The sequence below is a fragment of the Lynx rufus genome, unplaced genomic scaffold, assembly GCF_022079265.1.
Source record: "Lynx rufus isolate CCGP_SWC_20201006 ecotype Redwood Valley unplaced genomic scaffold, mLynRuf1.p SCAF_2, whole genome shotgun sequence".
Taxonomy (NCBI): domain Eukaryota; kingdom Metazoa; phylum Chordata; class Mammalia; order Carnivora; family Felidae; genus Lynx; species Lynx rufus.
Genome location: NW_025814834.1, coordinates 117952085 through 117970549, shown reverse-complemented (window position 1 = coordinate 117970549; position 18465 = coordinate 117952085). Strand labels below are relative to the sequence as shown.

The following is an 18465-nucleotide window of genomic DNA, read 5'->3' as shown; positions in this document are numbered from 1 at the left end:
AGAATGAGAAAGCAAATGTGGGGAAATGTTAACTGGTGCACCTGGGTGAGGGATATAGGATGTGACCATTCTGGCAACTGTTTTGGTATGTTTCAAAGTTTGTTTGTTTGTTTGTTTGTTTGTTTGTTTGTTTGAAAGGAGTGACAAAGTCAAGTCCCAGGTTCTCTTTAGAGGAAAACGCTTGAAGTGAGACCTTGGGTTTCTGAGGTGAATGGAAGGGAGCCGCTGGCCTGGCTTCTCATCCCAGCTCTCCTCTCCCAGCCTGGCCATTACAAGGACCCGGACTCCTGACCTCCCGTATTTTAGGGGCTCAGTGCACAGCCACTTCTGCAAGCGTCCCTGGGTGCACACCAGACTTTGGGGGATGAAAAGGCAAATCCTAAGTATGGAGACAGCGCCACAAAGTCTCCTGGATTGGAATCGAACCTGAGCAGTAGCGGTGAAAAATCCAAATCCCATCCCACCGATCCGATCCCGGGGGAATCCACCCACACAGGATCCCTGCTTCGGCCCCTGCAGATGAAAACCCTGAAAGTCAAGGTGACATTTCCCAGGCGGACAGAGCACAAGCGGAGGCGATTCCCAGCGGCGCAGGGCTGAATGCAGCCGCACAAGGCTCCCAGCCCTTGCCCTGCTGCTCACCACCTCTTCCAGCCTCAGCGACCCCTTGGGCCCTGACCACAAGGTGACTGGCCTGTGCCACACTCTAGTCCAGCTGGAGCCGTGTGTGTTGCAGAGCCAAGGCCGTGCTCTCTTTCTGAGCCTCGTTTGCTGATGGGTAAGGTGCGCACTCGGCTCTCAGCGGGAGGGGAGGGGCGGAGTCCCTCTACTTGGCGACTTCCGAAGTAGCTCCAGAGCTGTCCTGATGACGGCACGGGGACGGGCTCCTTTGGTGTCCCCATGGGCTCATTAGGTGGAGCCTGAAACGCCTCACCTACGCGTCTTTGGCTCGGGTCCCAGGTGCAGCTGGTTTGTGTTCTTTGCGTTCTGTCAGGCAAATAAATACACCTGTTGCGCAAGTGTGCCGCCCAGGGAAGAACGTGCTGCTTTTCAGAGCCACGGTCGCTGTGAGCCCGTGGGGCAGACGGAGGCGCCAGATGAGCAGGCCAGCGGATGCGTGGAAGTAGAGGTAACCTGAAGTGGGCCTCGTCCTGCGTGCCCTTGTTGGAGTGACTAAGTGGGTGTGGCCCGCTCTCCAAGGTGACTGGGAGCAGACACACAGCGGCCAGGCCTGGTGGTCGAGTGCTGAGAAGGCTTTCAGGTGGCGGTGGGACTCCGGCCCCCGTTCTTTTTGCGGTTTAAAGGACAATAGATGGGGGGGGGTTGGGGGGGGGGAGTAGTGGTAAAAAGAAGCAAGCTGTTTCCGCCCGGTTTCGAACCGGGGACCTTTCGCGTGTGAGGCGAACGTGATAACCACTACACTACGGAAACGAGCCAGGCGGCCTGGTCTCCGGCTCTAACCCCCAAAAGCGGCATTTCGGCCACAACTATCGGGCCCGCCGACTTCGCTCGAACCGCCCAAGGCCCTGGAAACAGCCGCGCCCCTGCGAGCGAGGAGCCCGCGCCCCCCAAGCGGCCCCGGCAAAGGACCCCGCGCCGCCCCGCCCCCCGCCCCCCGAGGACGGGACCCTAGCGCCCTCAGCGGCCTGGCCTCGGGAATCGCACCGAACGCAGGGTGTCCGCCTCTAGGACGAGGGGCCCCGGGGCAGACGTCGGGTGCGCGCTCTTCCTCCGCCAGCCCGTTGGCTCTGCGCCGCCCCGCGGCCCTCCCGGCAGAGCGGAGTCTCTTTGGTGTCCTCTGGGCGAAGGGGGTCCCTCGGGCTCCTGCCTGCGCTGCTTTAAAGCCACTGACAGGAGGTCCGCGGCCAACACGCTCCAGTGAAATCTCGGTCACGGACCAGAGGGATGAAAAGGAAGAGCCAGAAACCGAGTTGAGTGGCACCGAGCGGAAGAGTGGCAGAGCCACGACTGGGGAGGGAAGGTCTCTTCCTACCTGGCGTTTTGAGTGATTCTTGGGTGGGCTGCCTTGGAGTCTCCCGAATAGGCTGGTGGTGAGACTCGGTGTGACCACAGCCACTTTCAGGGGGGCCTTCAGCACTGGGAACAAAGTGAAGACGAAAAGCCTAGAAAAATAGGTATTTTTAAAGCGGTTTCCTCTCTCCCTCCCGCATCGGAGTGTGTACGGTATTACTGCGTGATCTTGACTGCACTGTAATTTAGCACAACGACTTTCCTAATATTTGGCAGTTTCTCATACAGTGAAAAACCTGACCTGCCCCGTTACCTAGGAATATTGCTATTCACTCCCCCAGAAAAATGAATGCCAACATCCAAAGAGGCTTCTACACCAACGTTCGTGCAACATCATTCATACTAGGCAAAACCGGATACAACCCAAATGCCCGTCAACAGAGGTGATACACAAACCCTTGTATACGTTTAGAATGGATTAAGTACTCTGTAGTAAAAACATCCAAACTATGGTTTAGGCGGTAATACGGATAAGCCCCTCGCATAGTTATATGTACCTATCTGATACTCCTGGGTGATTCCATTTCCAGGAAGTATTAGCAGAGAAGAGTGGTTCCCTCTTTGAAATAATTTGCCTGGAAACTTCCCGGGTTGATGGATATGTTGCATATATTAGTCTGGCTGTTAGTACAAGCATTTACACGTTTATCACAATATTGCACTGTATACTTGGAATATCTTAACTCCACTTACCCTCATTTTTGAGTTATTGGCATTAATTTTATTTCAAAATACATCTTATCTATTTTATTTATTTTTGACAGAGACAGTGACAGTGCGTGAGCAGGGGAGGGGCAGAGAGATGGAAACACAGAATCCGAGGCAGGCTCCAGGCTCTGAGGTGTCAGCACAGAGCCCAACGCGGGGCTCAAACTCGTGAACTATGACATCATGACCAGAGCCAAAGTGGGACGCTTGACCAACTGAGCCACCCAGGCGCGCCTCAACATACATTTTAAAAACATAGGCATTATTACCATTGCTCAGAGAGTCATATTTATTTGACTTGGCCATATATTTTACCTATTCATTGCCCTTCCTTCCTTCCTTCCTTCCTTCCTTCCTTCCTTCCTTCCTTCCTTCTGCACAGTTCCCCTGTGACCTGTGCAGTTACTTCTGCCTGAAGAGTTACCTTTTGCACTTTGCATTTCTTTTTCGTTAGCTTATGTGGAAAGGTCTTCACTTCACTCACCCTTGAAAGATACTGGGTCGGGGGCAGTACGTGGTGGCTGGAAATCATACTGAGGTCTTTCATACTGAGGGTCCTCTCATACTGAGACCTTCATTGAGCTCTTCTTTTTCATGTTTTTGCTGAGATTTCAGCTCCCAATCTTTGGACGATGTCATAGGAGTGTCCCCTCCTCCCCACACCCCAATCTGGGTGCTGCTGTGATTGTTTTCAGCTGCCCTTGGTTGTTCAGCAGTTTAAGGGTGTGACCTTCTTGTCCTTACCTGGCTTGCAGTGCACCGAACTTCTTGCACATGTGGTTGGAAAGACCATCATGATTTTTCTTTGATTCTCCATGATATAGTTTCTGCCCCACTTTCTGGTCCTCCAACCCCTGAGACTTTAATTACACACGTGTTAGGACTTCATGACATGGCTCATTATCTTTGTTACGCTCTTAATATTTCTTCCTTTTGGCTCTGTATGCTTCAGTCTGGAGAGTTTCTTTCTACTTACAAATTTTGAGGTTAATACTCTCTCTACCATTGAGTCCAAGCTGCAGTTAAACTGACCTGCTGACTTTTTTAAAATGCCAACTATTACATATATTTAATTTTCACGTGATTTTAAAACTAGATTCTATTTCTCTGATGAAATATTTTATCTTGTCATCTATTTTCTGAACAGCTGAATCATACCACTTTATCTTTTTTTTTCTAACTTTTAAGTAATATATTTTTTCAAGTTTCAATTTATTTATTTTGAGAGAGAGAAAGGAGACAGAACAAGCTCGGGGCAGAGGAAGAGGAAGAGGGAGAGAATCCCAAGCAGGTTCTGCCCCATAGATCTCACCAACCTTAAGATCATGACCTGAGCCTGAGCCAAAATCAAGGCAGATGCTTAACCGATCGAGCTACGCAAGTGCCCCTGATTTTTAAGTAATTTAAAGAAATTTTATTCAAGTGACCTGTACACCCAACGTGGGGCTCAAACTCACAACCCAGAGAGATCAAGAGTCACGTGCTCTACCCACTGAGCCAGCCAGGCTCCCCTAAAACCTACCGCTTTGAGTTCTTATCTGAGAACTCAAGATCTCAAGAGGCAATTTCTACGGTTTGCCTTCTTTCTCTTGCTTCTCTTCCTTTACAATCCTAGAATATTGTGATTGAATGATGAACCCGTGGTGTGAAGGACAGCCAGGTTGGAGATGTTGTTTCTCTGAAGATCTTTCACCTTCTCCCCCAGCAGGCAGCAGAGGGGCGCATCACCTCTAATCCTTGACGAAGCTGATTTGCAGCTGGTTCGCCCTCAGGGAAAGCCTCAATCTACAGCTAGTTTGCTCACACTGCTGTGCTGCAGACGTCCGGGGCTCCCACCTGCGACCTTGGTATGTTTCCTTGGGCCCCTCCTCTTCCATGAATCCTGAGCTTCAGTTTTTATCCCCTAAGCACCACGGTAGTGCTGCAAATTCCACTCTCTTTCAGCCACACTCTGCTGGCCTTCCAAGCCCCTTTGATGCACATAGCTTAATTTGCAAATGTATTGTGGGGAACTTCTGTACCAAGCACCCAGCTCACTTAACCCATTCCAGGATCTTGGCTGCTCAAGTCTGAATCCTTGGACAGTTCCATATGTCCTTCCTCTTCCCCCCCCCACCCCCCGGCCCCCCAACTTCTCTGTCCAGACCTATGAGATCACTTAACATGTTGTTTTCTCTGACTCTTAGTAGCTTCCCTCTCTCCAGTTTCTCAGTCTCCTGTTCCTGCCAAGAACTGGCAAATGCCCTGAGGGGATAACGCAGAAAATTAGTCTCATTCCATTGAGTTTCTCTTCTCTCTCATCTCTCCCCTTGAGCTGAAGGACTGGTGGGTCCTATCTGCATTGATAGTTCTCCAAATCTTCAAGCAGAATTCCTTCCATTCAAACTTCATTCATTTCTTTTCAGGGCGATTGCTGTTCTGCTACAAATACTCCATCATCACTGAAAGGTGAAATCTACAATTTCCAGATAAATCACATTTTCTTCCTCCTTTTTTTCTTAAAATAAGGTGGGGGGGGGTCACTGGTGCATAGCTGAAGTTTTCTTTTAATACCCCCCGGGTAAGTCTGACTGGATATCAAAAGCTCTTGCTAGAAGCACGGGCAAAAGACTGTCTACCTGGAGCTGAACACTCATCACGCCTGTCCAAGGTCCGAGAATTTGATCAAGTTGGATCCAGTTCCCTGCTGCACTGTCCCGTCAGTTAACTCACCATGGAAATTATCAAGCGACCAGTTTTCCAGGTGCTGGTCACTGATACAGAGGCGGAGAGCCCATGGGAACCATTTAACACTCCTCATTTATTCTGGGGAATGCTGAAAGTCAGCAGTGGTGCAGTTAGAAGTGAAAACGGAAGTCTTAGTTACAATGATACTGGCAGTTTTCTCCGAGCGAGCAAGCGTCACCGTGTGAGCAGCACGCAGTTCCTCGGTGCTGTACCGAGCATAACCTATCTAGTCCCCATAACAACCCCGAGACGGTGTAGGTTATCAGCACCCCTGCTTGCAGGTGAGGACACTCAGGCACTGAAAGGCTGGTCTGACTTTCCAAGGGGCCCAGCCCTGTGACGGGGAGGGCCAGCACTCAGGGCCAGGCAGTTTGCCTCCAGAGCCCTCGTGTTTGGCCAGCCTGCCAGCGCGCACTGAGAAGCCTTCACCAAGATTTGCCGTCCCCTCCTGGCTCAGCCTCCCTGATGTTGAAAAGAAAGAGAAGGTTAAAAGTAAGGCCTACTTTTAACACTGGCAACTAATGGACGGAATGAAGAAGAGAAAGAACAAAACGATTTAGTCCTCCCCAGAAACAGACTCCATGGCTCCTGGGATGATGCAGTCACATCTCCCAACGGAAGTGTTTACTAAATCTTGATTCTTTTTAATGGTCTGAACAAGGAAGTTCCCTAGAGAGGCTCCCCAAAACAAACAAAAACAAAAACAAAAGAAAACAAATCCCGTCAAGTGTGCCTTTTATGTTCAAAGTGTGGAGCAGACAGCTGAGGCCCTCCCACCTACTTAATGCCTCAGGGCAGGAGGGAGTGCGCCTGCAGTGACAAGGGGGACAGAGGAGATCGCATAAAAATGAGACAAAAATCATGCTTCTCAAAGCTCATTAAGGAACACAGCACTTTCATAGCTGGCCACAGCCATGTACCTTTATCACCGATTACCGAAGAGTTTCCATACTTTGATTTACAGCTTCTACTTAGTAAATTTCTTTTTAAACTCAATTGTATATCAGCGTCATAACGGAAACACCACTAGGAATAGCCACAGGCAGGATGTAACTAGAACGTAAAAGGAGATAGTAGTGTTGTGACAGTCAATGAGGGAGGTAATGAGCGGAGCCCAGGAGCCTCCCTCCACAAGCCTTCCCTTGAGGCATGGGCACAGGCAGCCTTCAGAGGAGCCCAGAGCCACGCTGGGGCTGGGTGATCAGTGCATGAAAACCCTGGCCAACCAGGACGTGGAATGGTTCTTCGTTACCAGCCAAGGGAAAACCCTCTCTCGATGTCCTCCTCTCGATGATCACAGCTCAGGGGAAGCAGAGACATCAGTACACACACAGGAGCTGCTGGTGCTAGGGACGGACGAGGTGGACTAAAATGAATCTAATGCTGAGCGAGATTTCAGGGCCTTGAAAGAAAAAAGTCTTATGTGTAAGGGGTTCAGGAAGATTGCAGTGTGGGCAAGGTAATGAAGAACGGCACATTGATAGGTTGGGAAATAAACTGGACTGTGATTTGGTACTGCTCCCGTGGAAGGCAAGTTTGCAGGACTTCCCCAAATTAGCAGCATATGAACACTATACTACAGTCATTGCACTTCCAGTTCTGTACGCTGTAGAAATACCTGCACAAGTGGCCAAAAATATGTGTACAGGAATTCGTAATCATAAAACCATAAAACCAACTCAATTTCAAAAGTAATATGGAAGAGGTTAAATAAGTATCACACATACTGTGGAAGAAATGCCTCTGTCAAACAAATGCAGAGGACAATGATGATGAGGATCCACTGATCACAACATTATTGATAGAGCAATGCCCAAATCCAGGCACTCCCTGGGGACGGGACACCATGGTTGGCCTCCTACTCCCCATGAAAAAGAACCGAGGCACATCAACACCAAAGGCTGGCGAAGATGGGGGAACAACAGGAGCTCTCACTTGCTGCTTGGTGAGAACGCAAAATGGTACAGCCACCGTGGAAGGCAGTCTGGCAATTTCTCACAAAACTAAAAATGTTCTTAATATAGCAGCCAGCGTCCGGGCTCCCTGTTAGCCAGACAAGTTGAAAAGTTATGCCCACACAGAAACCCGCACACGGATGCCAAGGCAGCTGTACTCACAATTGCCAAAACTTAGAAGCAACCAAGATGTCCCTTACAGGTGGAGGGATAAAGGAACTGTGACACACACACACACACACACACACACACACACACACACACACACAATATGAAGTAGTATTTCAGCACTAAAAGGAAATGAGCTGCCAATCCACCAAAGGACATCGAGGAATCTTAAGTGCGTATTAGTAAGTGAAACAAGCCGATCTGAAAAGGCTACATACTGTGTGATTCCAACTACACGACCTTCTGGAAAAGGCAAAACTACGGAAACGGGAAAAGGATTCGTGGTTGCCAGAAAGGGGGTGCAGAGGATGTTTGGGCTAGTGAAACTACTTTGTGTGATACTTATAACGGTGGACACATTTCCGGGTACGTTTGTCCAAACCCACCCTGCAAGAGTGAACCCTAATGTAAACTATGGACTTTGGATAGATTCCTGAATTGTCACAAAGGCACAAAGGCACTGCAGTGGGGGGTGTTGACAACCAGGCAGGCTATTTGTGTGTGTGGGGGGGGGGGAGGGCAGGAAGGGTGTGGGCAATCTCTGTCCCTTCCCCTCAGCTTTGCTGTGAACCTAAAATGCTCTAAAAAATGAACAATTAGCATTTTTTTTTTCAAAAAAAATGTCAGCCCCCGGACCAATTTTCCCAAGGCAAGCAGTTTGAACAATGAAGGCAATCATGTTTAGAAATTAAAAAAAAAGAAAAAAGATGGAAGTCACAAAAAGTTTCACTTCCTCGTCCAATCTTTCAGGGCGGACTACAGAGTTTTACCACACTAGGTAGAACCCGGGTTCTTCTATCTGTTTGAGAAGTTGGCGTTGTAGAGGTATAAAGCTCATAGGCCAGCAGATACCGTCAGAGAATGAGGTTGGGACGTGGGGGGTGGCTCTGAACGGTTAGGTGCTGTGAGGTGGCTAGGGCCCAGAATCCAGTAATGTGTACTTTATGTGAGGAAATGTGCAGGTGCTAACTAAACAGCAGGAAACACGCGGAACTGAGCCAAAAGTGAACCAGCCCGTCCCTGGGTGGGCTCGAACCACCAACCTTTCGGTTAACAGCCGAACGCGCTAACCGATTGCGCCACAGAGACACAGCGCTCCACCCTTCCCCTGCCTCCTTAGGTAGTAAGTACCTGCTAACCTCGGGGACGTGCCGCACTCTAGACAAGGAAACAAGTTCCAAAGCCTCGGAAAACCGGAGAGGAGTTGACAAAGCGTGTTCATCGCGTGAAAACCGTGAGTGAGAGATTCCGAAGACAAAAGGGCAGTCCAGCGGCCCCACTCTGCCTTGCTCCTCCCCGGGGCCGAGGCGAGTGGGGCCCGAGGGAAGCTGCACGTCCCGGTGGGCTCGCCTGGTGACGCTTCCCCCTTCTCTGCCTTCATCAGACCACCCTTCATCGGCACTCGTCCCCTAACCCAGGACGAATGTGAGGCCTGGAGGAAGTAGGAAGGGCATAATTGGTCAGAAGGAGAGCCCACCATTCGGAGATACCTTCGAGGCTGGTGGGGTGCTTCCACTTCCTCCGGGTTCCTCTGCCCGGCAGGGAGGTTCCACGACGGCAGGGGTCGGGTCGATGGTCGTTCTAATGTCCCCACGCCAAGAACAGGGTCAGACATTCACCGGGACGCTCCCCTGGGACTTGTAAATTACTTGGTCGTCTTTAGCTTTTAGGCCCTTGAGGAACTGAAGAACCCCGAGAATGGAAATAGTGAAAAGCTTTTCAAAGCGGAAATTTGTTTTTCAAACTTACCCATCCAGTTAAGTGAGCAGCATCCGCAGCGGCAGCAACGGGAAAGACGAACCGCGCGCCACCCGTCGGCTCGAGCTTCCGGCGCTCAGCTCGGCTCCGCTGCGTACGTGCTCAGTGCGGTGGGGGGGGGGGGGGGGGGTCGGCGTGGGCCGGGGGCCCACAGCAGGTGGAGGGAAAAGGGAGCCGCAAAGAGGAGGCAGGGAAGCTGCGGAGGCGCGTACTGGGTCAACAAGACCTCCTCGGCGGCCTGGCAGCCGTAAGGGGCCAGATCCCGGAGAGATGAGAATGGGTCTTGTATCGTAGTTGAAGGAGAAGGAAGGAAAAAGAACGGGAAAGAACGAAAAAGGTGTTAGACTTGTAGCTCTGGGGGGGGGGGGGGGGAAGGCAGCAAGATATCATGAAGGCCTTTAGGACCGCTTAAAGCACGGCATTTGCAAGCCGGCTCATAGCTCTTTAGTGCTCAACGTGCGTTGTACCTGTAGCAGCCTCGGTTCCAATCCCGCTCAAAGCAGAGTCTCCTGAGGTGGTGGCGAGTGCTAGATTTAAACCTGCGCGAGCTGCCCCATTTGCCTGCGGCACGAGAGCACGGTTTCCCGCGATTCCAGAGCTCTGCGCTGAGAAAAAGGGAACCTCCGCCGTGCATGCTGAAGTCTCGGTCGTCTTGAGATGCTTGGCTGCCCTACGTCTGGAAGGAGGTGAGGGAGGTGCCGCCTTGTATTTGGTGTCTTTTGCAAAAATGAAACGATGAGGCTTTTCTGGTTGAGAAGTTTCAAGCGCCACTGGGGCCTTTTTAGACGAGCTAAGAAACGAGATGAAATGAGAGTTCGAACTCCAACGGATACTTTAAATAAAACCTAACAAATAAAATAACATCTTCACTTGATAACATTTTTTTTCGAACAGTGAATGATTGAACATAGAGTTCACAAATGTTAAGTGCACCGCCCAGTGAGTTTTGCTACATGTAACTGGTATCTAGCCGAAATTACGAAAAACTTACATCAGTCCCGAAAGTTAGACCTCTTTTCCTGTTGTTAAAAAAAAGAATCTGAAAGGTGGAATGAAATGGGGTCACTTGCATGAAAGGGTTTTAAAATGGAGCCAGGAAGCCATTAAGGAGATGGGCTTTGTGCAGGCACGTCTCCACGGGGTAGAACTGGGAACTTTTGAATTGTGCCAAACACCAAATATTACAAGGACTGAGCCGCAAAACCTGTAACTTGCTACAGTCAGAGACTTTGCTTAGTGATAGCCTTAGCAATCAATTACACTCAGTCCAGATTCGCTTTCTGCCATTAACACCAATCGAAAGTTCTCGTTAAACAACTATTTGGGTTGCTCTTCACATCTGTGTATGCTGAACTGCGATTCTTTGATCCCAAATAAATGGTCTTGCTTAATTATTGCCTTGTGACAATTTTAGGCCGACAGCCTGTTGTCAGAAGCAGGACCTGAGGTGATTTCAGCAAGGCAGGACCGGTGTCTCCGTCTCCGGGAATTGGGTGAGGTCTCTACAGGAGACTAGTGCTCACCGCTCCTAGCTTGTATACATACGGACAGCCTTCTACTCGCACCGTGAGTCCTTTTAGGTACCGACCTCCCTCCTTCCTTTTGGTTGAGGTCGTTGCCTTTCTCTGGGATCAGGCCGGTGAGTGCCCAGAGAGAGAGGAGATGCCCATCATGCCACTGGAGGGAGGGGTTTCACTATTGATGAGTACTCTTTTGTTTCATAGGATGTGTGTGTGTGTGGGGGGGATTGTGATTGCTGGTTGTTTTAGGACAAGTGTTGTTTAAATTAAAATTGCAATAGCCATTCTGGGGAACCTCTGTTTTAGTTAAGTCCACCTTAAGGGGCACCCTTAAAAAAGAGGATTCCAAACCTCTCTGAGACAGTGGAATGCATTCTTTGATTAGTATGCAAAGGACAAAATAAGTCCAAAACAGCTCTAAAAGGATCCTGATAGCATGCAAATAATAATAATAATAATAATAATAATAATAATAACAACAATTTTTAAATAAAAGATTGCTCATCCATGTAAAAATAATGATAATGATACATTTTTAATGAAAGACTGGCCATCTGAGCAGGTAACCTTAAAATTATGGAAACATAATTTGGATTCATGCAAATAATAATGATAATAATAATACATTTTTAATAAAAGATTAGTCATCTGAGCAAGTAACCTTAAGTTAGTCCATCTGCTGGAAACATAATTTGGATCCAGCTATTCTTTTTTTTTTTAGCGTTTATGTATTTTTGAGAGCGAGAGACAGAGCAGGAACAAGGGGGGCGGAGGGGCAGAGAGAGAGGGAGACACAGCATCTGAAGCAGGCTCCAGGCTCTGAGCTGTCACCTTAGAGCCCAACATGGGGCTTGAACTCACAAACCATGAGATCATGACCAGAGCCAAAATCAGAGGCTTAGCTGACTGAGCCACCCAGGCACCCCTGGGTCCAGCTATTCTTTTGGGTTTCCTACCTGAGACATGGCTAAAGTTAAAAAAAAAAAAAAAAGAAGAAAGAAGGAAAGAAAGCTGTAAGAGATGTGTGTGTGTATGCATGTTATAGATAATGGTATTTTACGGTCTTGGGATGATATTGCCAAAATTAATTTGTAAAAGAATTCTACTTAATTGGCTTGAGGAATATCAAGTACTTATATCTATTAAGTATTCCTAAAGTTCTCAGAAATAGACTAAAAAGTAACCCAAGTTCATATAGTCTAGGATAATCTTTGATAAATAAAAATGAATTCAAGTTTGTTGGTTTAATAAAAACAAGAATATCTTTAGAGTTATCAACATTAAATAGAATGCAGATAAACTGCCTTTTCTACCTGAGTTTACTAATCAAATAAGCTCATGTTATCTCTATGTTACAAAATTCATCAACAAAAGAAATAACTTAAAATGATGATTAGCTGTTTAATGTCTTATCCAAGTATAATTGTTAAAAACAAGTAATTTAGGGGTGCCTAGGTGGCTCAGTCGGTTAACGTTTGGACTCTTGGTTCCAGTTCAGTCAGGCTCTGTACTGACAGCCTGATAGCATGGAGACTGCTTTGGATTCTTTCCCTCTCTCTCTGAACTTCCCCTGCTCTTGCCGGCCCCCCCCCCCCCGCCGCCCCGCAAAAGAAATAAATAAAAACTTAAAAATTTTTAAATAAACGTTTTAGTTTAAATAAATAGAAGATCAAAGTTTATACTAAGATAAACTAAATAATGGACACTCATTGAATATCTAAATTATTTCCAAAATAGATAAATATTAAATGCTAAGCTTAGTTTATCTACTTTTGGCATTTCCATTTTTACCAAAAAATTATTATGAGAAAGAGTATGACTCTAAAAATTTTGAAATGTATTTATAAGCTTGCTAATATACAACAGGATGCTAATTTATGATAGACAGTTCACAATTGCCTGCCTCCTAATAGTCACTGAAAAGCAAAAATTACAAATGGTTAAAGAGGGGGCGCCTGGGTGGCTCAGTTGGTTGAGCATCCCACTTTGACTCAGGTCATGATCTCACAGTTGGTGAGTTTGAGCCCCGCCTTGGGCTCTGTGCTGACAGCTCAGAGCCTGGAATCTGCTTCGAATTCTGTGCCTCCCTCTGTCTCTGACCCTCCCCAGCTCTCTCTCTCTCTCTCTCTCTCTCTCTCAAAAATAAATAAATAAATATTAAAAATTAAAAAAACAAATGATTAAAAATTAGATTGGAAGGGGAGTTAAAATACAAATGAACCAATGAGAAAACTTAGAATACTAAGCATATGTTAACTCTGCATAAACTGCATGCGTGGATGCTGAGAGAATGGAGACAAGCCAGCAGGTGTGCCTTTGGAAGAGAAGAATCAGCGAACTTCCATAAGATCTTTCTCCTACTGTGGAAGGATTTATTGTAACTTCGGGTTTTTCAACCTGTGGTCACAGACCATCAATGAATTATGACGAACACTTATTTAAGTAGAAAATACAAATGATATCCATATCTGTTTATACAGATGAATGGACGATACGTATTTTATTATAGATGTATTTATTATCTATATATAAATTAAAAATAAAATTTTCATTAAAAAAGTAAAAATTAGAGTACCTACATGGCATATACTGAAAATAGGCAATACTTGTCCATTTATTAAACTTATACTTGAGTTCGTCGTATGGTTTTATGTGTGTAAGTATGTGCTGAGACACACTACACAGTATATTTCTTGCTGTGAAATGATCCAACATGTTTGAGAGCCACTGCTTATATACCACAGTAAATTGAGCAACAAAGGGTCTGTGTGGCCAGCTGAAATGCCAGTACAAGAACAATCATCCTTTCTGTCCTCTGCACACACAGTGGTGACTCCTCAAGGCCAGGCTGCAATCACTCTTTGATGGGCTCATCCTTTGTTGCCTTGTCTTTTAAGATTCATAGCCAGGTGGCAAGCTTTGTTGAAAAAACTTCCCCATGTTTTTTTTTTTTTGTTTTTTTAATGTTTATTTATTCTTGAGACAGAAGACAGAGGGGAGCTGTCAGCACAAGAGCCCCATGCGGGGCTCGAACCCACGAACTGTGAGATCATGACCTGAGCCAAGGTCAGATGCCCAACCGACTGAGCCACCCAGGTGCCCCAAAAACCTCCCCATGTTTTATAACTACTTGCAAGGCTGGGATTCTGGTGATGGCTTCTTTGATATTTATACCATCTGCCCTCAGTTTAGAACTTGTCCCATCTTTTAAATCTTTATTCTGCCTACTCAACCTAGAGCAACCCTCTTCAGCAATATGGAATCCTATTGGCCCTGCCTGTTCTGTCATTCCCAGTCTAGCAGAACAATGTCAGGATGAACATATAAAATTAACGGATCTAGGAGTGCCTGGGTGGCTCAGTCAGTTAAGTGGTTGACTTCGGCTCAGGTCATGATCTTATGGTTGTGAGTTTGAGCCCCGTGTCGGGCTCTGTGCTGACAGCTTGGAGCCTGGAGCCTGCTTCAGATTCTGTGTCTCCCTCTGTCTCTGCCTCTCCCCTGCTCATGCTCTGTCTCTCAAAAATAAATACATGTTAAAAAAATTTTTTTTTTAATTAATGGATCTCATATTGTAATTTACTTATATCAAACCAAATATTAATATTTTTTCCTCTGTTAAAACGACAAAGTTTTCCTGTACTATCGTTCTGCACCTGAGAGGTTAAAAAAGGAAAGCAAAGATTTTGTGTTTTATCAAAATAATTTTCAGTGCTTTATCAGGTCTCTTATGGGGTTTGCTCAGCTATGTAATGTCCTGGTATTTGCCTTTAAAATCGTTTATTGTCGTTGTGGTCCAATACATAATTAACTATTGATTCATGTTCTGTGATCCTATACAGTCCGGTGTCTAAGACTTTTTGATATTTTTGACAAACTTGCATCCACCTTGGCCATTATTAAGGTTCCTGGACATTCAAAATTAGACTCAGGAGGGGGTGCCTAGGTGGTTCAGTTGGTTAAGCATCAGACTCTTGATTTCAGCTCAAGTCAGGATCTCAGGGTCCAGTGAGATTGAGCCCCATCCCCTGGTGTCTGGTTCCGCAGAGCCTGCTTGGGATTCTCTCTCTCCTTCTCTCTCTGCCTCTCCCCGACTCACGCTCACTCTCCCTTACAGACATAACACACATACATACGTACATACATACATACATACATACATACATACATATGTACAAATTAGATTCAGGAGGAGCTAAAGACAAATTTTTGGCTGGTAGAGCACCAAGGACCATTGCCTTAAAATCTATCAAAACCAAGGCCCTCATAGGTGACATAAATGATCTCCTGAAAGGAAATCTAAAACTCCTTTTTAAGGATGTTCAATCCAGGGTATCCCACAAAGAAAAAACCTTAGAGCTGCCAGTGGTTGTAGTTTCAGTCCACTGACTGATTTATGGTATGGCCCAAATAGGAATCCTGTCTGGTCACAGTCCACGGAAAGATCCCTGATGGAAATGACTCCTCAGGGGCACCTGGGTGGCTTAGTCGGGCTCAGCTGACTCTTAAAAAAAAATTTTTTTTTTCTTTTCAACGTTTATTTAGTTTTGGGACAGAGAGAGACAGAGCATGAACGGGGGAGGGGCAGAGAGAGAGGGAGACACAGAATCGGAAACAGACTCCAGGCTCTGAGTTCGGAAACAGACTCCAGGCTCTGAGCCATCAGCCCAGAGCCCGACGCGGGGCTCGAACTCCTGGACCGCGAGATCGTGACCTGGCTGAAGTCGGATGCTTAACCGACTGCGCCACCCAGGCGCCCCTCAGCTGACTCTTGATTTAGGCTCAGGTCATGACCTCACAGTTCCTGAGTTTGAACCCTGAATCGAGTTCCCTGCTGACAATTCGGATCCTGCTTGAGGGATTCTCTCTCTCTCAAAATAAATAAATAAACATAAGGGCGCGGGGGGAGGGGGTGGGGAAGAAGTGACTCATCAGCTGACCCACCGGGCAGTTGATAAACTTACAAATCTCATGAAGCAATATGGGAGGGGAAATATTTTTAGGGCCCCCAAGAGGCACAATTGACTGGTACTGTGTTGTTGTTTTTTTAAACCAATAACTTGTTATTTTCTTTATAACACTTTTTGTAATCATCTGGTTAGGGAAGCTCCCTTATGTATTTTTCTATGAAGTAATATGACAGCATTTGTAACCTGTGTCCTTCTACTCCTTCTCATGGACCTCTTTGCATGAAATAAAGAATTCCACAAATGGGCTTATATTTGGCATTTTAACTTAACATCCTTCAGATTCTTTGGGGAATTAATCATGAAGGAGTGTTGGATTGAGGTATTTGGGCTGGTATTTGTCCTAATAAGTATCCTAATGCTTTTCGCTATATTACACACAGTAAGACTCCTTCGTTGCTGGTAAAACCCTATAATATGGAAGAACTCGCTGATTTCGTAGGTTATTTGCCATATGGACTGAATGTCTTCCTTCTTGCCTGAAACTCATACACTAGGCCAAAATATCTAATTGTCTTTATCTAAGTTCTTTTTACAGGGGCCTCTGCTGTTACGAATAAATTTTAGCCCCTGGGTTAACATATTATTTTTTCTCGTGACCCTCACTGCTGATGGTCGAGTCTTACCATATCTCTTTGACCTTCGCTTGCAAAAAACATCTGATTCTACAGACCTGACTATTGATTTGTGCCAGAACAAACCATACTCCTGAGGTACCTGAATTAATAGCTTGGCCTCTATCCCTAGAGGGATGGAAAAATATTGCTGATAAAGATGTAGTATTCTCTGTTGGAGTCCTTGAAAATACTCAATAACTTTCTTTTCTTTGGCTAATTAACTTCCTTGCCCCCAACTGCCCCCCGCCCCCTAAAAACCTTCCATTTGGTACAACTCCTTGGGACATCTCTCTTCTGGCCACATGGGACGCTGCCTGATTCATGAATGGCTTAATAAAGCCCATTAAATCTTCAAATCTACTTGGTTGAATTTTGTTTTTTAACACAGTTAATCCTCACCCTACCTTCACTGAAGCAATCACCATTCTGATTTCTATCTCCATAGATTAATTTTGCCTCCTTTTGAAATTCCTGTAAATGAATATACTTTTTGTGTTTGGCTTTTTTTCCCACGCAACATAATATTTTTGAGATGTATCCACTTTGTTGTGTGTATCAGTAGATCATTTTGGTATTATCGGTGAGTGTTATTCCAATGTGTTGATCACTATAGTTGATGGACAATTGGGCTATTTTCAGTTTTGCATAATGTGAATAAGGCTGCCATGAATATTCTTGCAGGAATCTTTTTGTGCACTTGTACGTTCATTTTGTGTGGGTATAAACCTAGGAATAGAATTGCTAGGCCATAAGGTATTTGTATATTTAACTTTATTAGAAGCTGTCCGTTTTCGGGGCGCCTGGGTGACTCAGTCGGTTGGGCCTCTGACTTCGACTCAGGTCATGATCTCACGGGTTCCTAGGTTCGAGCCCCGTGTCGGGCTCTGTGCTGACAGCTGGAGCCTGCTTGCAGCTCTGGGTCTCCCTCTCTGTCCCTCCCCCTCTCGTGCTCTGTCTCTCTGTTTCTCAAAAATAAATAACCGTTAAAAAAACAAAACAAAAACAAAAACAAAAAAAACGAAGAAGAAGCAGCTATCAGTTTTCCAGAATGGTTGTACTACTTTACTCTTTCACCAGCAACAAGAGATAAAGTTGCTACACATTTTTGTCAGCATGAGTGTTCTTTGTCTCTTAAATTTTAGCCATTCTGAGAGGTATGTAATGGTATATCACAGTATTTTAAATTTGTGTTTCTAATGAGTAATGGTGTTGAGAATTCTTTCTTATGCCTTTTGGTCATAAAGAAATCTTTTGTGAAGAGATTTCAAGTGTTTTATCTACTTTTAATTGGCTTGACTTTTTTTTTCTTTACTTTTTACATAAACTTTTTATGTTAGACTAGATTTAGATTTATAAAAAGTTGAGATTATAGTATAGAAAGTTCCCATATACCTTGCATTCAGTTTCCCCTATAATTATCATCTTACATTAGAATGGTTCATTTGTCATAATTGAGTGAATACATTATTGGGTTTTTTTTAATGTTTATTTATTTTTGAGAAAGACAGAGACAGAATGCAAGTGGGTTAGGGGCAGAGAGAGAGGGAGACACAGAATCTGAAGCAGGCTCCAGGCTCTGAGCTGTCAGCACCAGAGCGTGACGCAGGGCTCGAATTCACGAGCTGTGAGATCATGACCTGAGCTGAAGTCAGACGCTCAACCGACTGAGCCACCTAGGCCAGGCGCCCCAATATTAGTGTTAACTAAAGTTCATGTTTTATTCAGATTTCCTTGGTTTTTACATAATGACCTTTTCCCTTTGTTTTGTTTTGTTTGTTTGTTTGTTTGTTTTGTTTTTTTACAAAACATTTTTAAAATATTTATTCATTTGGTGAGAGAGTGAGAGAATGCATGCACAGGAGCAGGGGCGGGGCAGAGAGAGGGAGAGAGAGAATCCCAAACAGGCTCCCTGGCAGCGTGGGGCTCCATCCCACGAACTGTGAGATCATGACCTGAGCGGAAATCAAGAGTCAGACCCTTAACCGACTGAGCCACTCAGGTGCCCCTTAATTTATTT

The 18465-nt window shown here is 45.8% G+C and overlaps 1 protein-coding gene and 2 non-coding genes across 3 annotated transcripts; all 3 read right to left on the bottom strand.

The window, feature by feature from the left end:
• Nucleotides 1–1358: 1358 nt before the first annotated feature.
• On the bottom strand, nucleotides 1359–1431 carry TRNAV-CAC (transfer RNA valine (anticodon CAC)). The gene has a single exon. It is a non-coding gene; the product is annotated as a tRNA-Val (tRNA).
• Nucleotides 1432–1456: 25 nt separating this feature from the next.
• LOC124514256 (uncharacterized) lies at nucleotides 1457–9251 on the bottom strand. The gene is made up of 2 exons (XM_047082288.1): nucleotides 9080–9251; nucleotides 1457–2123 (listed from the first exon to the last, which is right to left on the bottom strand). The coding sequence occupies exons 1-2, from the start codon at nucleotides 9202–9204 to the stop codon at nucleotides 1457–1459; spliced, it is 792 nt and encodes a 263-aa protein (XP_046938244.1). The 5' UTR covers nucleotides 9205–9251.
• On the bottom strand, nucleotides 8605–8678 carry TRNAN-GUU (transfer RNA asparagine (anticodon GUU)). The gene has a single exon. It is a non-coding gene; the product is annotated as a tRNA-Asn (tRNA).
• Nucleotides 9252–18465: the final 9214 nt, after the last annotated feature.